The 18943-nt window shown below is 41.1% G+C and overlaps 1 protein-coding gene across 1 annotated transcript; it reads right to left on the bottom strand.

The window, feature by feature from the left end:
• Positions 1-9473: 9473 nt before the first annotated feature.
• Positions 9474-14100, bottom strand: LOC112205031 (basic salivary proline-rich protein 2). The gene is made up of 4 exons (XM_054663905.1): positions 14037-14100; positions 13063-13098; positions 10681-12545; positions 9474-9534 (listed from the first exon to the last, which is right to left on the bottom strand). The coding sequence occupies exons 1-3, from the start codon at positions 14098-14100 to the stop codon at positions 10714-10716; spliced, it is 1932 nt and encodes a 643-aa protein (XP_054519880.1). The 3' UTR covers positions 9474-9534; positions 10681-10713.
• Positions 14101-18943: the final 4843 nt, after the last annotated feature.

Consider the following 18943-nt stretch of genomic DNA (forward strand, 5'->3'; position numbering starts at 1 on the left):
GAAAGCTGAAACTGGATCCCTTCCTTACACCTTATACAAAAATTAACTCAATATGGATTAAATACTTAAATGTTAGACCTAAAACCATAAAAACCCTAGAAGAAAACCTAGGTAATACCATTCAGGACATAGGCATGGGCAAAGACTTCATCTCTAAAACACCAAAAGCAATGGCAACAAAAGCCAAAATTGACAAATGGGATCTCATTAAACTAAAGAGCTTCTGCACAGCAAAAGAAACTACCATCAGAGTGAACAGGCAACCTACAGAATGGGAGAAAATGTTTGCAATCTACTCATCTGGCAAAGGGGCTAATATCCAGAATCTACAATGAACTCAAACAAATTTATAAGAAAAAAACAAACAACCCCATCAAAAAGAGGGTGAAGGATATGAACAGACACTTTTCAAAAGAAGACATTTATGCACCCAAAACACACATGAAAAAATGCTCATCATCACTAGCCATCAGAGAAATGCAAATCAAAACCACAATGAGACACCATCTCACACCAGTTAGAATGGCAATCATTAAAAAGTCAGGAAACAACAGGTGCTGGAGAGGATGTGGAGAAATAGGAACACTTTTACACTGTTGGTGGGACTGTAAACTAGTTCAACCATTGTGGAAGTCAGTGTGGTGATTCCTCAGGGATCCAGAACTAGAAATACCATTTGACCCAGCCATCCCATTACTGGGTATATACCCAAAGGATTATAAATCATGCTGCTATAAAGACACATGCACACATATGTTTATTGCGGCACTATTCACAATAGCAAAGACTTGGAACCAACCCAAATGTCCAACAATGATAGACTGGATTAAGAAAATGTGGCACACACACACCATGGAATACTATGCAGCCATAAAAAATGATGAGTTCATGTCCTTTGTAGGGACATGGATGAAGCTGGAAACCATCATTCTCAGCAAATTATCGCAAGGACAAAAAACCAAACACTGCATGTTCTCACTCATAGGTGGGAATTGAACAATGAGAACACATGGACACAGGAAGGGGAACATCACACACCAGGGCCTGTTGTGGGGTGGGGGGAGTGGGAGGGATAGCATTAGGAGATATACCTAATGTTAAATGATGATTTAATGGGTGCAGCACACCAACATGGCACATGTATACATATGTAACAAACCTGCACGTTGTTCCCATGTACCCTAAAACTTAAAGTATAATAAAAAAGAAAAGAAAAAGAAAAAAAAGAAGGCCAAAGATACTGCATCAATACCGTAAGTTGGATGCCCAGGGATTTTCTTTTTTTTTTTCTTTCTTCCTTTTATTCTTTTCTTTTTTGCTTCCATAGATTGAGGAACAGGTGGTGTTTGGTTACATGAATACATTCTTTAGTGGTGATTTGTGAGATTTTGGTGCACCCACCACCCGGGGGTTTACACTGCACCCAATTTGTAGCCTTTTATTCATCACCCCCTTCTCAGCATTTCCCTCTAAGTTCCCAAAGTCCATTGTGTTATTCTTATGCCTTTGCATCCTCATAGATTAGCTCCCATTTATGACTGAGAACATACGATGTTTGGTTTTCCATTCCTAAGTTACATCACTTAGAATGATAACATCAACTTCTGAGACACTTCGGAAACAGCCAAAACTTGAGCAGATAAATGCCCAGAAAAGCTTCAGCAGAGGGTCCTTGTCCATCACAACAATGCTTCTGCTCATTCCTCTCATGTAACAAGGGCAATTTTACCAGACTTTTGATGGAAAATCCCTAGGCATACAATCTCATCCATTTTTCTGCTAAAGATTTGACTAAATCTCTCCAAACTACAAACTGTCTCATAAGTGGTTGTCACCATTCTTTGGCCCTCCAGAAAGTTAACAACCAGAATACCTTTAGTATCCAAAAACACTGTTGGCATGATATTTGCTTTTGTTGCATTTACTTAGACTAGACCACTTCCACCTCTTGGTAGCCATTGCTTTGATTGTGTTTGTCCCTTTGAATGCCACTGGTAAAGCCATGTTTTATTTCCTGTTACAACTCTTCAAAGAAATGCTTTAGGATTTTTTTTTCTTTTCTTTTCCTTCCTACTTGTTTAATTTGTCACAGAACGTTCTCTTCTTGTCTGTAGCTGACAGGTACAGCAGTTTTGGCCCTCATCAAGTGGCTAGTTTGTTCGTATTTAGTTTTTCAGACAGAAAAATTTATGTAATCTGAATCAATTGTTCTTCTTGTGCTAGCTCTTTTTTCTGCTGTTGATTGTCAGACCTCTTCAATTAGGCCACAAGAAGATAAAATTTTTGTCCATAAGTTAATGTGAAGGGACTACTGCTGCAAGGTTCACCTTCACCATCATTTCAACGCTTCTTTTTTTTTTAATGTCAAGATCTTTATCTTTTTTATTATTATACTTTAATAATAATAATGGAGAAATAGGAACACTTTTACACGTTGGTGAGAAAAAACTGGTTCAACCACTGTGGAAGACAGTGTGGTGATTCTTCAAGGATCTAGAACTAGAAATACCATTTTACCCAGCAATCCCATTACTGGGTATATACCCAAAGGATTATAAATCATGCTGCTATAAAGACACATGCACATGTATGTTTATTGCGGCACTATTCACGATAGCAAAGACTTGGAACCAACCCAAATGTCCATCAATGATAGACTGGATTAAGAAAACGTGGCACACACACACCATGGAATACTATGCAGCCATAAAAAATGATGAGTTCATGTCCTTTGTAGGGACATGGATGAAGCTGGAAACCATCATTCTCAGCAAAGTATCACGGGGACAAAAAACCAAACACTGCATGTTCTCACTCATAGGTGGGAATTGAACAATGAGAAAACTTGGACACAGGAAGGGGAACATCACACACTGGGGCTTGCCATGGGTTGGGGGGAGGGGGGAGGGATAACATTAGGAGATATACCCAATGGAAATGATGAGTTAATAGGTGCAGCACACCAACATGGCACATGTATACATATGTAACAAACCCTGCGCACATATACCCTAGAACTTAAAGTATAATAAAAAAAGAAAAGAAAATTAGACCATATCGCATTTGTACATCACATCCATCACAGTTTTTTATTACACTGGTAATCAGATTTGGATTTCATATGTCAGCTCCTTCATACCTATATGACTTTCTCTTTATTGAAAAGTAGGTGATTCTTTGAATAGGACAGAAAGCAGAATCTTCCTCAACTTCATCTTGAACTAGCTTGACTGCAACACAAGAGGGTTGTCTACCAGGAGAGATGAATATTAACAGAGTGGATGCACTTGTGATGTGATCGAGTAAATTGCATGAAGTCCCTATGGTCTGGGAGGGGTTCATGTGTATCAGAGGAATCCTGGTTACACAATTATGATACTGGTTCATATATTTTTATATTATGTTTTGTCTTAAAAACACATATTTCACAATTATTTTGCGGTATTCATATTCTATGAACATATTGTAGCCATGGCTGATTATAGTAAAAATATTTCTTAAGCATTTACTATATGCCATTTAATCTTTAGAACCAGCTTATCAGGTAAGAATCCTGCATACTACCATCTCAATTTTATAGGTGAGCTGAGTGGGCACAAGCCAAAGTTGCTAAAATAGTAATAAGTGGTAGAGATGGCAGTCAGTCATCAGAGCCTATGTTCTCGCTTACTGTACTCCACCACTTTCTTGCTATTTACTTCTATATTTATTCACTTCCAAGAACGTCAGAAGAAACCAGGTCCAGAAAATAAACTCAGATACAAGTGATAGATAATGGGTAAGGTAAAACATGCCCTGAAAAAGCAGTCATAGAGAAGATATTGAGTATCAGAAACTACATGGAAAAACAGAAGTCAGAAGACAGCCCAACCGTGTTTTTTTTGCTGTTGTTTCTTTTGGTTTTGCTTTTAGATGTATGTTTACTAATTAGACCTCAGATGGGGTTGTGTGTTAGTCCATTTCTACTGTAACAACAAGACTGTAGACTGGGTCATGATTAAAGAACAGAAATTTGTTTCCCAATGTTCCGTAGGCTAGGAAGTCTAAGATTAAGGCATCAACAGATTCAGTGTTTGGTGAGGGCTTCTGTTTGCCTCCAAGATGGTTCCTTGTTGCTGTGGTGGAATAAAGGTTTAAAAACTCTAGGTAAAAATAGCAATCAAACTAGAATCCTATATCCATTCAGGTAATCATTTAAGTGTGAAGGTCACATAACACATCTGGCAACACGAAAAACCTTGAAATAGTTTACTTCTCATATGCTGAAGCTATGCTAGCATATGTTTCACAGAAGAAGAAAACCAAGAAACAGGAAGACAGTAACTCAGGATATGCATTATCCTACTTAAAAGGGAGAAATGGGAATTTCCAGGACAAAAGCCAATTATCTGACATTTGAGAGTGAGGAAAATTGTACTAGGCGGGATTTTGCAGGTCCGTTGGAAGTTGAAGGAAGACTTAGATGTTTTTAAAACAAAGCAAATGATTGAGAAAACAGGTAATTACTAAATTTGTTGTTGGGCATGGAAGTTTTGCAAGGACAGAAAGATAAATGTAATTAACACGTAAATTCAGGCACAGAGTAGTGTTGACATTGGTGACAGTAGAGAACAATCATGAACACAACACAAAGAAAGCCTCCTCATTCTAAAAAAAGGAAAAAAAATCACTAGTGAAGGGACCTCAGTAGTTGGAGCTGTCATCTGACTTTCTAGCAGGGCTAAGTAGGAGGCAGAAGAACCATGCCTGTCACTCACCACTCTGGTCTCTATATAGAAATCAACTCTAGAACAGTGAGCTTGTTATAGAGGTCAGGTGCAGACTGAAGAATTGGAGGTGGGAGACGACTTTTCCTTCTTCTCTATAGGTGTCTACTCCTCTGTTGCCCCCAAGGGGAGAGATGTTTAGAGATTCACTCCATAGAGCTGCTTCACATGGCAGCTGGGTGTTCCCAGTGCAAGTGCTGTCTGAGAGAAGGAGACAGAGGAAGAGAAAGAGACAGAGAGAAGGGGTGAATTGAAAAATAAAAGATGAAGCCACAGTTTCAATTTTAACTTAATCTCAGTGGTAACATACCACCATTTCTGCCATATTTTGCTGGTCACAGAAACCAATCCTGATATAATGTGGTGGGGACTACATAAGAGTGCTAATATTAGATAGTAGGAATATTGCATACGACTATCTCAAAGTGACAATGATTTGATAAATCATTAAAGAAAGTTTAAGAGAATAAGGGGTTCTGTGTATTCAGAGAAAACTTTAATGTGGGAAGATGTGAGCATACTTGAATAAAATGCAAACACATGCTTGATAAAGTTAGGAACAAACTTAGTATGTTGAAAGAATGTTAACAAGGCCAACTGTAGTGTCCAAAGAAATCAACAGATTCAATCTTTATCAAAATATCAATGTCATTTTTCACAGAATTGGTAAAAAATAATCCAACATTACTTACAGAAGGAAAACATAAGAGCCAAAAGACCCAAAGCAATCCTAGGCAAAATAAACAAATTTGGAAGTGTCGCATTGCCTGAATTCAAATTATATGACAAGACTGCAATAATGAAAACAGGATATGACTGGTCTAAAAATAGGCACATAGATCAATGGAACAGAGTAAAAGATCCAGAAATAAAGCAACATATTTGCAGGCAACTCATCTTTGACAAAGCAGACAAGAACGCACACTTGGGAAACATCACTCATTTCAATAAATGATGCTGAGAAAATTGGATTGCCATATGCAGAAGAATGAAACTGGAACACTATCTCTCACATCTCTCATATAGAAAAATAACTCAGGATGGATTAAAGACTTAAATGTAAAATGTGGGCATGTATTAATACAAGAAGAAAACTTCTGGACATTGGCTGAGAAAAGAACTTATGACTAAGACGTCAAAGCACAGGCAACAAAAACCAAATTGGACAAATGGCACTTAATTTATCTAAAATATTTTACAAGCAAAATAAATCAACAGTGTCAACAGGCAACATGCAGAGGGAAAATATTTGTAAACTATGCATCATACAGGGAACTAATATGCAGAGTATACAAGGAACTCAAACTACTCAGCAACAACAACAAAAATCAATTAAAAATAGACAAAGGACATGAATAGATGTGTTTCAAAAGAATACATACAAACAGCCAACAGTAAATGAAAACATGTTCAACATCTCTAATCATTAGAGTAATGTCAATGAAAACCACAATGAGATATCATCTTACCTCAGTCATAATGACTATTATTAAAAGGGTGAAAAATAACAGCTGTTGGCAAGGATAGGGAGAAAGGAGAACTCTTAAACACCCTTGGTGAGAATGTACATTAGTACAGCTTCTATGGAAAACAGTATGATTTCTCAAAGAACTAAAACTAGAACTACATTTCCATTGAGCAATCCTACTACTGGGTATCTCCTCAAAGGAAAAGTAGTCAATGTATCAAATATATACATTTATCTGTATGTTTATTGTAGCAACATTCACAGTAACAAAGATATTGAATCTACCCATGTATCTGTCAATGAATGATTGGATTTAAAAATGTAAATATATATACACAATACCATACTACTCAATTACAAAGAGAGAATGAAATCACACATATTGTGACAATATGGATGGAACTGGGAGTCATTTTCTTAAGCCAAACAGGCTAGATACAGAAAATCAAATATAACACGTTCTCACTGGTAAGTGGTTGCTAAAGAATGTGTCTGCATGGATGTAGAGAGTGAAATGATAGACAAAGAACACTTGGGAGTACGGGAGGCAGAGCGGTTGTATAGTGAGGTATTAATAAATGTAGTGTTTGTTATTTGAGTGAGGAATACCCTAATGCTGTGACTTAAGCACTATGTAATCTATGTAACAAAATCAAAACTTGTATTTGTTCAAAAATATTTTGTTAATTAACAGAAAATCTAAGCATACTGCTTCCATACCCCACCATAAAAAAAAGACAATGACCAGCGTGGCCATAGCAGAATGAATTAGGTGTAGAGCATCCCCCAATTCCACAGAGAGTTAGGACTGAATACATCGGACTTTAGCATAGGTAAAAATTAGCAGCTGGGGGCACTGGCTCACCTCTGTAATCCCAGTGCTTTGGGAGCATGAGGCAGGTGGTTCCCAAGGTCAGGAGTTCAAGACAAGCCTGGCTAACTTAGTGAAACCCCTACTCAACTAAAAATACAAAAATTTAGCTGGGTGTGGTTGCGCACACCTGTAATCCCAGCTATTCAGGAGGCTGAGGCAGTAGAATCACTTGAACCCAGGAGGCAGAGGTTGTAGTGAGCTGAGAACTTGCCACTGCACTCCAGCCTGGGAAACAGAGGAAGACTCTGTCTAAAAAAAAAATACCGTCTGGTTCTTATAGAGTAAAAGTGGTGGCAATCAACTGGAAAACAGAGAAAAGTAATATAATTTTTAAATGGCCAAGGTGGGTAATTGACTGTTGGGAAATAAATAGAACTATTTGGTGTAAACTGCAGATGAGGCTTGCTTAGAGGGGCTGATAGAGATGAAAGTGATGAAACTGGCTGCAGTAGGAAATTATTTTGAAGCTTGGACTTCACAAAGATAACATAGCTGATTTGACTGGATGTAATGTGATGAAAGAGGAAAAGAGAAGAGTCAAGAATAAATCCTAGTTTGCTTAATTAAATGAATTCTTTACCAAGACCAAAAAGAGCTGGAAGAGGAAGAACTTTGTAGCTGTAGGAGGGAAGAGGCAGAGATAGGAGAAACCCTAGGAGAGAGGGGGAGGCTCCTGGAAAGATTGATAGAGTGTTCCCAAAAGAAGGGTAGGATCAATGGTGTTAAACTGCTGAGGGGTCACAGGAGATGTGGGACTGAGAGTTGATTCCTGAAATGAGTAGAATGGAGGCAGTAGATGATCTTCACAGACTTGAAGTGAAAAGAACAAAAGCATCTATAACGTGTGCATATGAAAAATTTGGAGGTGGGGGAACGGGGAAATAATCACATACATACGTTTCAAGAACTTTTCCAATAAAAATGGCAGACAAATAATATGGTGGGAAAGAAGCACTAAGAGTCTTAGGAAGACTTCTGTAGAAATGGGTGATGTTTCAGCAGGCTTTTGCTGATTGAAGTAATCCCATAGAGCATAGATGTAACAATCACAAGACAAAAGGGTCACATGCAGAAGCAAAATCCTTGATTGGGCAATGTGGTTCAGAATCAAGTGGGAAGGTGAGAGATAGGGGTAGGAATGCTTCACCTATGATAATAGGAGAGAAGCCAGAGACCAGGGCTTCAACTGGGTTGCTCAACTTAGTGGTGGTTATGGTGAGATCATTCTGTTCTGATTTTTCCGACTTCTTAGTGAATTATCTGAGGCTATCGGTGGGCACAGGGGCAGTTTTCTAATATTGAACCTTCCTTGCTTGAGAAGCAGACATGCCAGTCTCTGCAAGATTTTTGGTATATATGTTATCTCATTAGTTTCCATACTCTAAGGTAGTTGTTATGATTATTCTCATTTTAGATGAGGAAATTGAAGCCCTGAGAGTCTAAGTAAACTTTTAAGACTCCAGAGATAGTAAGAAAAACAGTTAGGTCTTAATTAAAACCTGAGAGTGTCCAAATTTTTGCTCCTTAAAATCATGCTGTCTCTTTAATGAAGTCCATTCAGGTTTCATTGAAGAAAGGTGAGGAAAATAGGAAGGGAGAGAAGTGATCACTGTTAAAATAGGGTCAATGAGATAGAGAGGGTTCTGGGGATAAGAAGCATAGACCCATATTCATTCCCTTGAAACCAAACTCAGCTTCTTAGAAATTATAAGGATCTCTTTCAGCTTCTGTGACTTTTTTGCATTTGTTGTGTTTTCTGTCCTTAAGATCACTGGAATATCAGTAAACAATCAGAAAATAATTTTAAAATTTCAATTTATGCTGTAGAAGTCAGGGAAGGGCCAGGCATGGTGGCTCACACCTATAATCCTGAAAGTTTCAGAGGCCGAGGAAAGCGGATCACCTGAGGTCAGGAGTTGGAGACTAGCCTGGCCAACATGGTGAAACCCCGTTTCTACTAAAAATACAAAAATTAGCTGTGCATGATGGTGGGCACCTATAATCTCAGATACTTAGAAGGCTGAGGCAGGAGAATAGCTTGAACCCAGGAGATGCAGAAGGCAGTGAGCCGAGATCGTGCCACTTCACTCCAGCCTGGGTGAAAAAAGCTCCATCTTGAGGGGAAAAAAATAGAAGTCAGGGAAGTAGAGAAACAGTAAAACCTTTTTGCATGGCAGCTGGCTAAATTAGGATTAAGGAGGAGGGAAACTTCCTGGAGCATCAAGGAAAAGGGTTCCTAGATATTCGTGTAATGTCTTCTCTTGGTCCTCAGATCCCACATTCACAAATATTGAGAAACAGACACCACATCCAGAAATTGCAAGCTAATTATTTTATTGGTATACGGAAGTTAGAGCTATGACCACCTTGTTCCAATGTCATGGCATTTGAATCATCTGAATCACTGTCATCTTCTTATTCACTTCCTGAAACAAACAAACAAGGAAGTTCATAGACCAGACTTGACATGGCAGGAAATGTCGAATTCCTCACTGGTCTTAACTGCACTACAGTACATGAGAGCCCATCCTCTCTCCCCCATCCCTTCTACCTCCTGTGTTTCCTCCCTAATTTTTTGTGTGTTCACTCTTTTGATGCTCTTGCACAAAATGTGCTCCAAATTGTTCCTTATGTGATAAAGAGAGAAGATCATTCTTAGCTTGTTATTACTTGCTGCTGAATTTGTTCACAGATATATTTACACAGATGGGAACTGGAACATATTCTATAACAGTGAGAAGCTGAAACCACCCTCAGTGTCCAGTGACACAGATTGGTTAAAGAAATCACGGTGCAGCCACATAATGGAGTAGTATAAAATTGTAAAAACAAACAGATAACCACTGAAGAGATCTACTTAGCTTCATAAACTCATGTGGAAATTTTCAAAGAAATGTATTTTTTAAATGACTAACATATGCACCTGCAGATAAATTATGGTATTAGTTCTGGGGGGGAAATTATTCTAGTTGTCTATGTACACATAAATATTTCAAACAGAAGATGCCATAAAGTTAACAGTGGCAGTTTTCTGAAGGAGGGGAGGCAGGTAGGATGAGTTATGCCTTTAAATTTAGATTCATATTTTTCCGTTTCATTAGGTATTTTTTGTTAGCTTAATCATGTACTTATTGAACAGTAAGAATTTGAAAAATGAGACACCATTTAGCCGCTGAAAGTTCAGGGACCACTTGGCAGGAATACTGGACTCAAGAGGCTGGTGTGAGGCAGGACTGAGCAAACAGTGCTCAGGTGAAAACTTTAAATGGGAGGTCTCTCAGTTTGTGCACAGAAAACAGAGCACCAGAGAGAACATGGTACTACTTCCTTGTTGCCAACACAACTTAAGACAGATTATTTGGAATGTTGTTTCTCAACATCAGAATTCCTTAAAGAGTTTGTTACAAATATAGGATCTTGTTACCCATTTCCAGAATATGTCAATACACATCTTTAGAAATGGGATCTGGGACTATACAATTTCAATGGGCTTTTAGCTGATTCATTGGCACAATAAAGCTGGAGAGCTGTAGCAATTAGAGCACTTGGTGAAGAATAAACTGGAATCATACCTGTCATTGAATCCTAGATGACTGGGGAGGCTGTCACTGGGGAGGTCTGGAAGGTCTGCCCCCTTGAGGAGGGGATGGTGGTCCCTGGGGCTGTCCAGCAGGAGGTGCCTGAGGCTGCTGGGGATTGCCTCCTGCTGGAGGTGGGGGACCTTGAGGATTGTTGCCTTCTTGTTGGGGTGGTCCTTGTGGATTTCCTGGAGGAGATCGGGCACTTCGGGACTTGCTGCCTCCTTGTGGGGGTGGTCCTTGTGGCTTTCCTGGAGGAGGTGGGGGACCTTGGGGCTGGTTGCCTCCTTGTGGGGGTGGTCCTTGTGGCTTTCCTGGAGGAGATCGGGCACTTCGGGACTTGTCTCCTTGTGGGGGTGGTCCTTGTGGCTTTCCTGGAGGAGGTGGGGGACCTTGGGGCTGGTTTCCTCCTTGTGGGGGTGGTCCTTGTGGCTTTCCTGGAGGAGATCGGGCACTTCGGGAATTGCTGCCTCCTTGTGGGGGTGGTCCTTGTGGCTTTCCTGGAGGAGGTGGGGGACCTTGGGGCTGGTTGCCTCCTTGTGGGGGTGGTCCTTGTGGCTTTCCTGGAGGAGATCGGGCACTTCGGGACTTGTCTCCTTGTGGGGGTGGTCCTTGTGGCTTTCCTGGAGGAGGTGGGGGACCTTGGGGCTGGTTGCCTCCTTGTGGGGGTGGTCCTTGTGGCTTTCCTGGAGGAGGTGGAGGACCTTGGGGCTGGTTACCTCCCTGTGGGGGTGGTCCTTGTGGCTTTCCTGGAGGAGATCGGGCACTTCGGGACTTGTCTCCTTGTGGGGGTGATCCTTGTGGCTTTCCTGGAGGAGGTGGGGGACCTTGGGGCTGGTTACCTCCTTGTGGGGGTGGTCCTTGTGGCTTTCCTGGAGGAGATCGGGCACTTCGGGACTTGTCTCCTTGTGGGGGTGGTCCTTCTGGCTTTCCTGGAGGAGGTGGGGGACCTTGGGGCTGGTTGCCTCCTTGTGGGGGTGGTCCTTGTGGCTTTCCTGGAGGAGATCGGGCACTTCGGGACTTGTCTCCTTGTGGGGGTGGTCCTTGTGGCTTTCCTGGAGGAGGTGGGGGACCTTGGGGCTGGTTACCTCCTTGTGGGGGTGGTCCTTGTGGCTTTCCTGGAGGAGATCGGGCACTTCGGGACTTGTCTCCTTGTGGGGGTGGTCCTTGTGGCTTTCCTGGAGGAGGTGGGGGACCTTGGGGCTGGTTGCCTCCTTGTGGGGGTGGTCCTTGTGGCTTTCCTGGAGGAGATCGGGCACTTCGGGACTTGCTGCCTCCTTGTGGGGGTGGTCCTTGTGGCTTTCCTGGAGGAGGTGGAGGACCTTGGGGCTGGTTACCTCCCTGTGGGGGTGGTCCTTGTGGCTTTCCTGGAGGAGATCGGGCACTTCGGGACTTGTCTCCTTGTGGGGGTGGTCCTTCTGGCTTTCCTGGAGGAGGTGGGGGACCTTGGGGCTGGTTACCTCCTTGTGGGGGTGGTCCTTGTGGCTTTCCTGGAGGAGATCGGGCACTTCGGGACTTGTCTCCTTGTGGGGGTGGTCCTTCTGGCTTTCCTGGAGGAGGTGGGGGACCTTGGGGCTGGTTACCTCCTTGTGGGGGTGGTCCTTGTGGCTTTCCTGGAGGAGATCGGGCACTTCGGGACTTGTTGTCTCCTTGTGGGGGTGGTCCTTGTGGCTTTCCTTGAGGTGGGGGACCTTGAGGTTTGTTGCCTCCTTGTGGGGGTGGTCCTTGTGGGTTTTCTGGAGGAGATCGGGGACTTCGGGACTTGTCTCCTTGTGGGGGTGGTCCTTCTGGCTTTCCTGGAGGAGGTGGGGGACCTTGGGGCTGGTTGCCTCCTTGTGGGGGTGGTCCTTGTGGATTTCCTGGAGGACAAAAAGAGAAGAGAAAGACAGAGTAAAAGCCCATACAAGATTCCCTGAATAGTTGCAGTAAATTTTTATCAGTTTGGGTAACAAGCTGAGTGGGGAAACACACAAAAATGAGACCAAGACATTAATTTCTTTGCATTTCAGTGAAGACATAGAACTCTGGAATGGAGCGCCAGGGAAGAACAAAGCAGTTGAGGGCCTCTCAGTATAAAGAGGAGACAGAATGAGGATGCTGCCCATTTGTCTGTCATCTCCCAGCAGGCACTCCTGGCCAGGGGGATGAGGTAAACCACTCCTGCTGTCATCTAAGCCAAGCATCTCTGCCGTTCAATTTGGTGGCCTGCTCATGATGCCCAGAATCAAGGTTGCATGAAGAGTGCCTATATTATTAGGAGCACTAACATTAATCAATTCCTGAAAGGAAACTTTTGATAAGAAGATACTGGAGAACTGATCCATTCATAAGCAGAAAAAGACAGTCAGAACAGATTGAGAATAAATCGGGATTTACCTGCTATTAGGGAGGGAGATTCTTCCTGGCTGACATCTAGAAGAGAAGCACAGGATGATGGGAAAAGTTACATCTTGAACCTTACAAGACTCACAAGTGTTCTATAGGGAAAACAGACTTCTCACCACACCCCATGCATCCCCTAAATTAACTCATCAGCCACCATCTGTGAAGTTGCTGGAAGGGGAGGAAGGTGTAAGGGGAGGCAGGGTTGTTATAACAGAGCAACAGCCATGAACTCAACATAGAAGAGCCCCTTTTTTCCCTCCCTAGCATCCCTCAAGACTTAATGCTAATTTAGTTCACACATGCCAGGTACTTCAATGTGATACTTTGGTATACTTATGCCCTCCATTTCCTATAAATACATTGCTTATGTACACATGCTCTCTCAATAGGGGTAACCAGAAGTAATCACTTCAATACAATCTTACCCATACCACTCCCAGCACATTGAAATACTGCGTGTAAGGGAGAGAAAAATGACAATGATTGGCTCTGATATTTCTGTATCTCTAGTTAAACAGAGACAAGTGTTCCATCCAATTATCTGTCTCTGCAGTATCTCTGTACTGTGTGTGTCTATCGCCGTCATCGATGCTGATCCACTGTACAGCAAGGCCACCATCATCCCTGTGTACTTGCTGAGATCAGTTTCGGATCTTCACAGCTGGACTTCCATGAATCTGCCTTGCATTCTCTACTGCATCCTTCACAGCACAGTTCTATCTCTCTATAAATGCAAATCTTACCTTCTCATTCCCCTGGAACAAATTCTTTATTGGATTTCATTGTACATTAAATAAATTAGAAACTCTTATTGTGGAATGAGGGCACAACAAGTCTCTTGATCCTAAGCATGAAAACTCTGCAGCCCCATCTGTGTTTTCATTCTCCTCTCTTCCCCATAATTACCATTATCACCTCCTAAGCCCCAAGCAGAGTCACCACATCTTCTCCCCCTTCTGTTTTACCTTCATTTAAGTTCTGAGCTGAGCTCAGGGCCAGCAAGGCCACTGACAGCAGAATCAACAGCATCTTGCAGGAGGCTCTGAAGTCACTCCCAACTCTGTGCTGGGAGGAACGTGGCAACTCCCTTTATAAAGAGGAGCAGAACAATGGCACCTTTGAGCTCCACAATGGGTGGGCCTCACCACCTCAGAGACTGGGTTCTGCTTTGCTCACTGCAGGTCAGGTGTATCCCTTATTTTTCTTTGAGACTCTAGCCCAGAGAGATGAGTTGGATAGGATATGTTGTTAGTGTCTTATTTCCAAAAGGTACAACTATGACTTGAACAATGGTTTTGAAGGAACTGTGTCCAAGCCATCAGCACGGTGTCATCACTGAACTTTACATATCATTAGAGTTTCAATCTTTTAGGTAAGACTATCATCCACTTTCCACTGTGCTATTTATTTCTGTTTATGTGTGTGTGAGCAGCGATGCTACAGCCAGCAGTGAAGATGGTCAATATCTCTGGATATTATTATGCCCTATTTCCATCTCTTGTGATGTGTGTGTACAGATATTTTCATATTTAGCTCAATTTTTGATGTGATAGAGATGGTTTCTGCTATCTATGAGATGTGTGAGGACAGCACACTCCTGTGCACACATAGATGACAGAAAGCTGCCCCGCAGCCTGCTCAGGATAGGGCTATTGTTCAAGTTTCTGTGGATCTCACTCAGCTTAGGCAAGGCTTGGTCCTGTACAACACAGGAAGTCTAAAATTTTGTATTCTAAAGTATTTTTAGGGGTTATTAATTCAAAATGGACACAGAAACCACCAGGAAATTTCTAGACCTGAGAAAACTGAATACATAGTTCTGTGAGGGAGCCCTGCGATGTCATGTTGCTAAAATTTCCTTCATGCTCTTCCCTTTCTCTAGAATATTCTATAAAATTCACCTACTGCTTCATTTCTTTTAGGAATTGTATCGAATTCTTACCACTGATAATTAAGTGGCCACAATACTACATTCAAATAAGATAATCAGATACCGCCATCAAACCCTCAATTGCATTCTATTGGTTTTATTGGTTTAGTCAGTATTTGTGTTACCTGTTTTCTCAGATTCTCCTTCCACAAGGAGTATTTTTCTACAATATTCTGATATACATTCCTCCCCACGTTCTTTCTAGTACTTCTTTTTCATATTTTATTTTCTGGGTCAAGCTCATTATGTGTATCTTTTATTATGTAGCTGGCTTTTCCCCATGAATTTGGTGAGATTTCCTTTATTTAATCTTTTAAGTAATAGGATATATACTCCTCACCATCTTTTTTCACTCCTGTCTGTGTAATTTCACAATAAATGTTGTATTTCCAGAAAGCCCTCTCAGAGTCCTGCATTGTTAGCACTTCTTTTAGCTGCTGGTTCTTCTCTTATATCTGGTGAATCCCTGCTCATCAGTTCGTGGAATATACAGGTTAGTCAGTGAGTCAGCTGCCATTTACCACTTAGACCTTCTGTGTGTCTTGTGTAATTGTTCACATTTTGTGCATGGCTGGTGTTAATTTGAGAACAGATTGGTTGGAGGTATGATGGGGGTAGAGAGGGTATGCAACAGTAAATCCTAAAGACAGGCCTCTTGACCATTGTGGATGAGTGGATCCTGTGCTGTGCACATGAGGGTCTGGTCTGGCCCTTCTGAAGAGTTGCGGATAATAGTACAGGGAGACTTCCTAATACAAAAGGCTTTGCTATGCATAACTTTGCCCTTGCAGGGGAACCAGGCAGACTGGTATTTTCCCTGGCATAAATATAGACATACTTCAAAGGGGAATACATTACTAATTGGCAGTTCTTTCTGGCTCTATGGAAAGTTGATTGGTTCTAGGTGAGCTTCATGAGTTTTATCTTAGGCAGAGAGTAGTTGCTTGGTCCCAGCAGATCCCAGTGCTTTGTTGAGATTTGTGTCTCTGGCCTCACAGACACTGTTTTCCATAGGAAATGGAAATGAACAATCCTGCCTAGCTGGCTTAAGCTAGACCATCAGGTAGCAAAGGAATGTCAGAGACAAGGAGCAACAAAGAGGCCAGGATGACATTGCCTGATTATGTCACCAACTGAGGTTGCTACAGCCTGATGCAAGACAGACTTCCCCTTGGCAGGAGAGTACAGGAAGAGAACAGAAATGCCCCTAAAGGTCAGTCATTTCAGGCCCTTTCCCTGATCTTCTCCAGTGTCAGCAATGAGTAAAGTTTTTCAGGAAAGCATAAATATCAGCTATGCACTCACCAGACAAAACAAAAAAGAGGGGATGGAAATGTGGAAAGGGATACTGTCTGTGAGTGAAGGTGGGTGGAAGAGAGAAGCAGGACTGCAGCAGGAGCTTGGGCACCTATATGTGAGTGGCAGCCCTCAGCACTCCACTTGCCTTCTAATATCCATGTTCATATTCTCAGGTCCAGAAGGAACAGTTTTCAACATATGAAATTTTAGGAACACAGTTCAGCTCTCATAACAACTCCCAACCTTTTCTAAGTCAAGTGTTCAGTGGTTCAAAACTCCTCACTCCCTTCAGGCACTGCCCTTTAGCAAATCGAGTTGCCTCCACTTTCAACACTCATCCCAAATACAACAACTTGCATAATCTTTACTAGAAGGTGATAGTTCAGGCCATGATGCTCTCTCCTGAAGAAGTTTAATATCCTCAGCTGCTCTTGGTAACATTCCTACCCCAGCACATCCCATATCCATTCCCCTCACATCAGTCACGGTGATCATTGAAAAGTAGGAATTAGATCATAACACTTTTGTGCTTCAAATGCTCTTAGGATTTTCTTCTGTACTTGTAATAAGATCCAAACTACATGCCTCAGCTCTCTCACACCCACACATCTCCCTCTTTTTGAAGACGCGGAAGCTCTGTGAATGGAACAGAAAGCCAAATCCTCCTCAACTTACTATGTTCATTGGGTAAACCAACCATTCTGATAACACAGTTGTGTTTGAGAATTCAGCGTTGCTTTGACTTTTCTAAAAACTTTGGTTACACTAGTAGGATCTTCATCTTTACATTTTTATTTGATGTTGATGCTCTCTAATATATATATATTTCACAATTATTTGAGCATATTTATATTCTTTCCATTTATCCTAGCAAAGGCTGATTATAATAGAAAACATTTCTTCAGCATTTACTATATGATATTCAATCTTCAGAACCATCATATTAGGGAGGTGTGATGATTATTATTATCTTAATTTTGTAGATGAGGTGATTTAGGTGCGTGCCTAGGTTCATATAAAGGTAGTAAGTGGAATGGAAGGCATTCAGTTCTCAGAGCTGAGTTCTTGCCTACTGTGCTCCAGTGGTTACTTGCTCTTCATTCATTCATTTCTCTAAAAGAAAGTGAAAGGAAATGAGATTCAGAGAACAAAAACAAGTTTCTCTTAGAATATTGTCAAGGTTAAATTTTCCTGAGTCGTTAACAGCTAACGTGACTAAAAATATATTTTCCTGAGTAAACATGTTTGTTTGAAATCATAATCCCATTTAAACATATTCTAGTCTTCCGCTTTACCGCTTGCATTTATATAAAGACACTCAGAGGAATTAATTCCTTTTTTTTTCTAATTACAAAACCCTGTCAATGTAGATCCTGTATGTCCTTCCTTAATCCATGCTACATGCATTTTTCTTGGGTGGCGTATTAGCATTGACAAAATTTGTGTATGCCCTTTTAAATTGACTAAATTTGATCCTTCTAATCACAATGGATCTAAAATTCTAGAAATCCAAGAGGGAGCCTGGTCAGAGAGTTGTCTAAGAAAGGATAAACTATATACCACTTACATAACTTTCAGTCTTCTGCATGAAGATGTCACCTGTGTCCTGGCCCCAGAGCTGGTGTTCCACCCTCAGTGATTGGGGCCATAGAAGGCATTGGTCATCAGCCTAAGGTCAAGTGTCTGTAGCCTCATCACACCACTGTTATCACAATGTCAGAGTGTATTCTTCAGCTTTCAGTTAAACATCCTATCAGTTCATAGAGAAGTACAATCACAACTTATCTCATAAGAAATACAAAGCAATGTATGTCACCCTCATATTTTTCTGATCATGTACAAAGTCGGTAAGATGATAGGAATTTCATTAAAGTGATTAATCAATGACTCATTTATTAAACCCATAAACCTGTACCTATCTCTTTCAAAAGATGTTGTCTCCTCTGCTTAAGAACCACAAATTATTACTGTATTTCATTGATTTTGAAGTCCACATGTATGCATATTTATCATCTTGGAAATTGTTTTTAAAATATGATCACGACAGAATCATTCATCCAATGTTTTCTTCTTACAATGGTACCTTGATATCCTCTCCTGAAGAGGTGAGGTCTGCTTTTACCCCCTTGAGCTTCGGTAGAACTTCATTACTGCCATGACCAGTAGATTATATCAGAAGTGATACTTTGTGACTTTTGAGTCTGTATCATGGAAATGCCATGCAATTCCAAATTGTTCTTTATGGAACCTCACACATGCTGCGAGGATGTCCATGCTGTGAGACAGAGATAGAACATTCATTTTAAAAATGATTGGATCAAAACTGTCTCTAAACAATATTCAATAACCGAGTTTGTTTCAGTGACCCAATTGCTATCTATATCATATATTATATTTCTACACATGCATGGCTACATAGCTAAAGATTTATGGATTATTCCTTTCTATCTTGCATAGTGATGTTTCTGATGCCTTAGCTCTTCTAGTACTTACAATAGCACTTTGAGGATTTTTTGCATTTATGTTCACTTTTCAAAGTTAGAAATAAAATCTTAATGTGATTGAGTGACTTTCCCTAACACATACACTTCAAAGGGAACAGCATAAGAAAAAGAAATGAAGGAGACAGACAGAGAGAGAGAC

Source organism: Pan troglodytes, chromosome 10 (assembly GCF_028858775.2).
Source record: "Pan troglodytes isolate AG18354 chromosome 10, NHGRI_mPanTro3-v2.0_pri, whole genome shotgun sequence".
NCBI classification, from domain to species: Eukaryota; Metazoa; Chordata; class Mammalia; order Primates; family Hominidae; genus Pan; species Pan troglodytes.

Excerpts from the sequence above, each read along its gene's own strand:
- LOC112205031 (XM_054663905.1), bottom strand. The coding sequence starts at position 14,100 with ATGCTGTTGATTCTGCTGTCAGTGGCCTTGCTGGCCCTGAGCTCAGCT. Across the intron at positions 13,099-14,036 it reads AGCTCAGAACTTAAATGAAG|ATGTCAGCCAGGAAGAATCT; the intron begins GTAAAACAGAAG and ends CTTCTCTTCTAG. Across the intron at positions 12,546-13,062 it reads ATCTCCCTCCCTAATAGCAG|GAAATCCACAAGGACCACCC; the intron begins GTAAATCCCGAT and ends TTTGTCCTCCAG.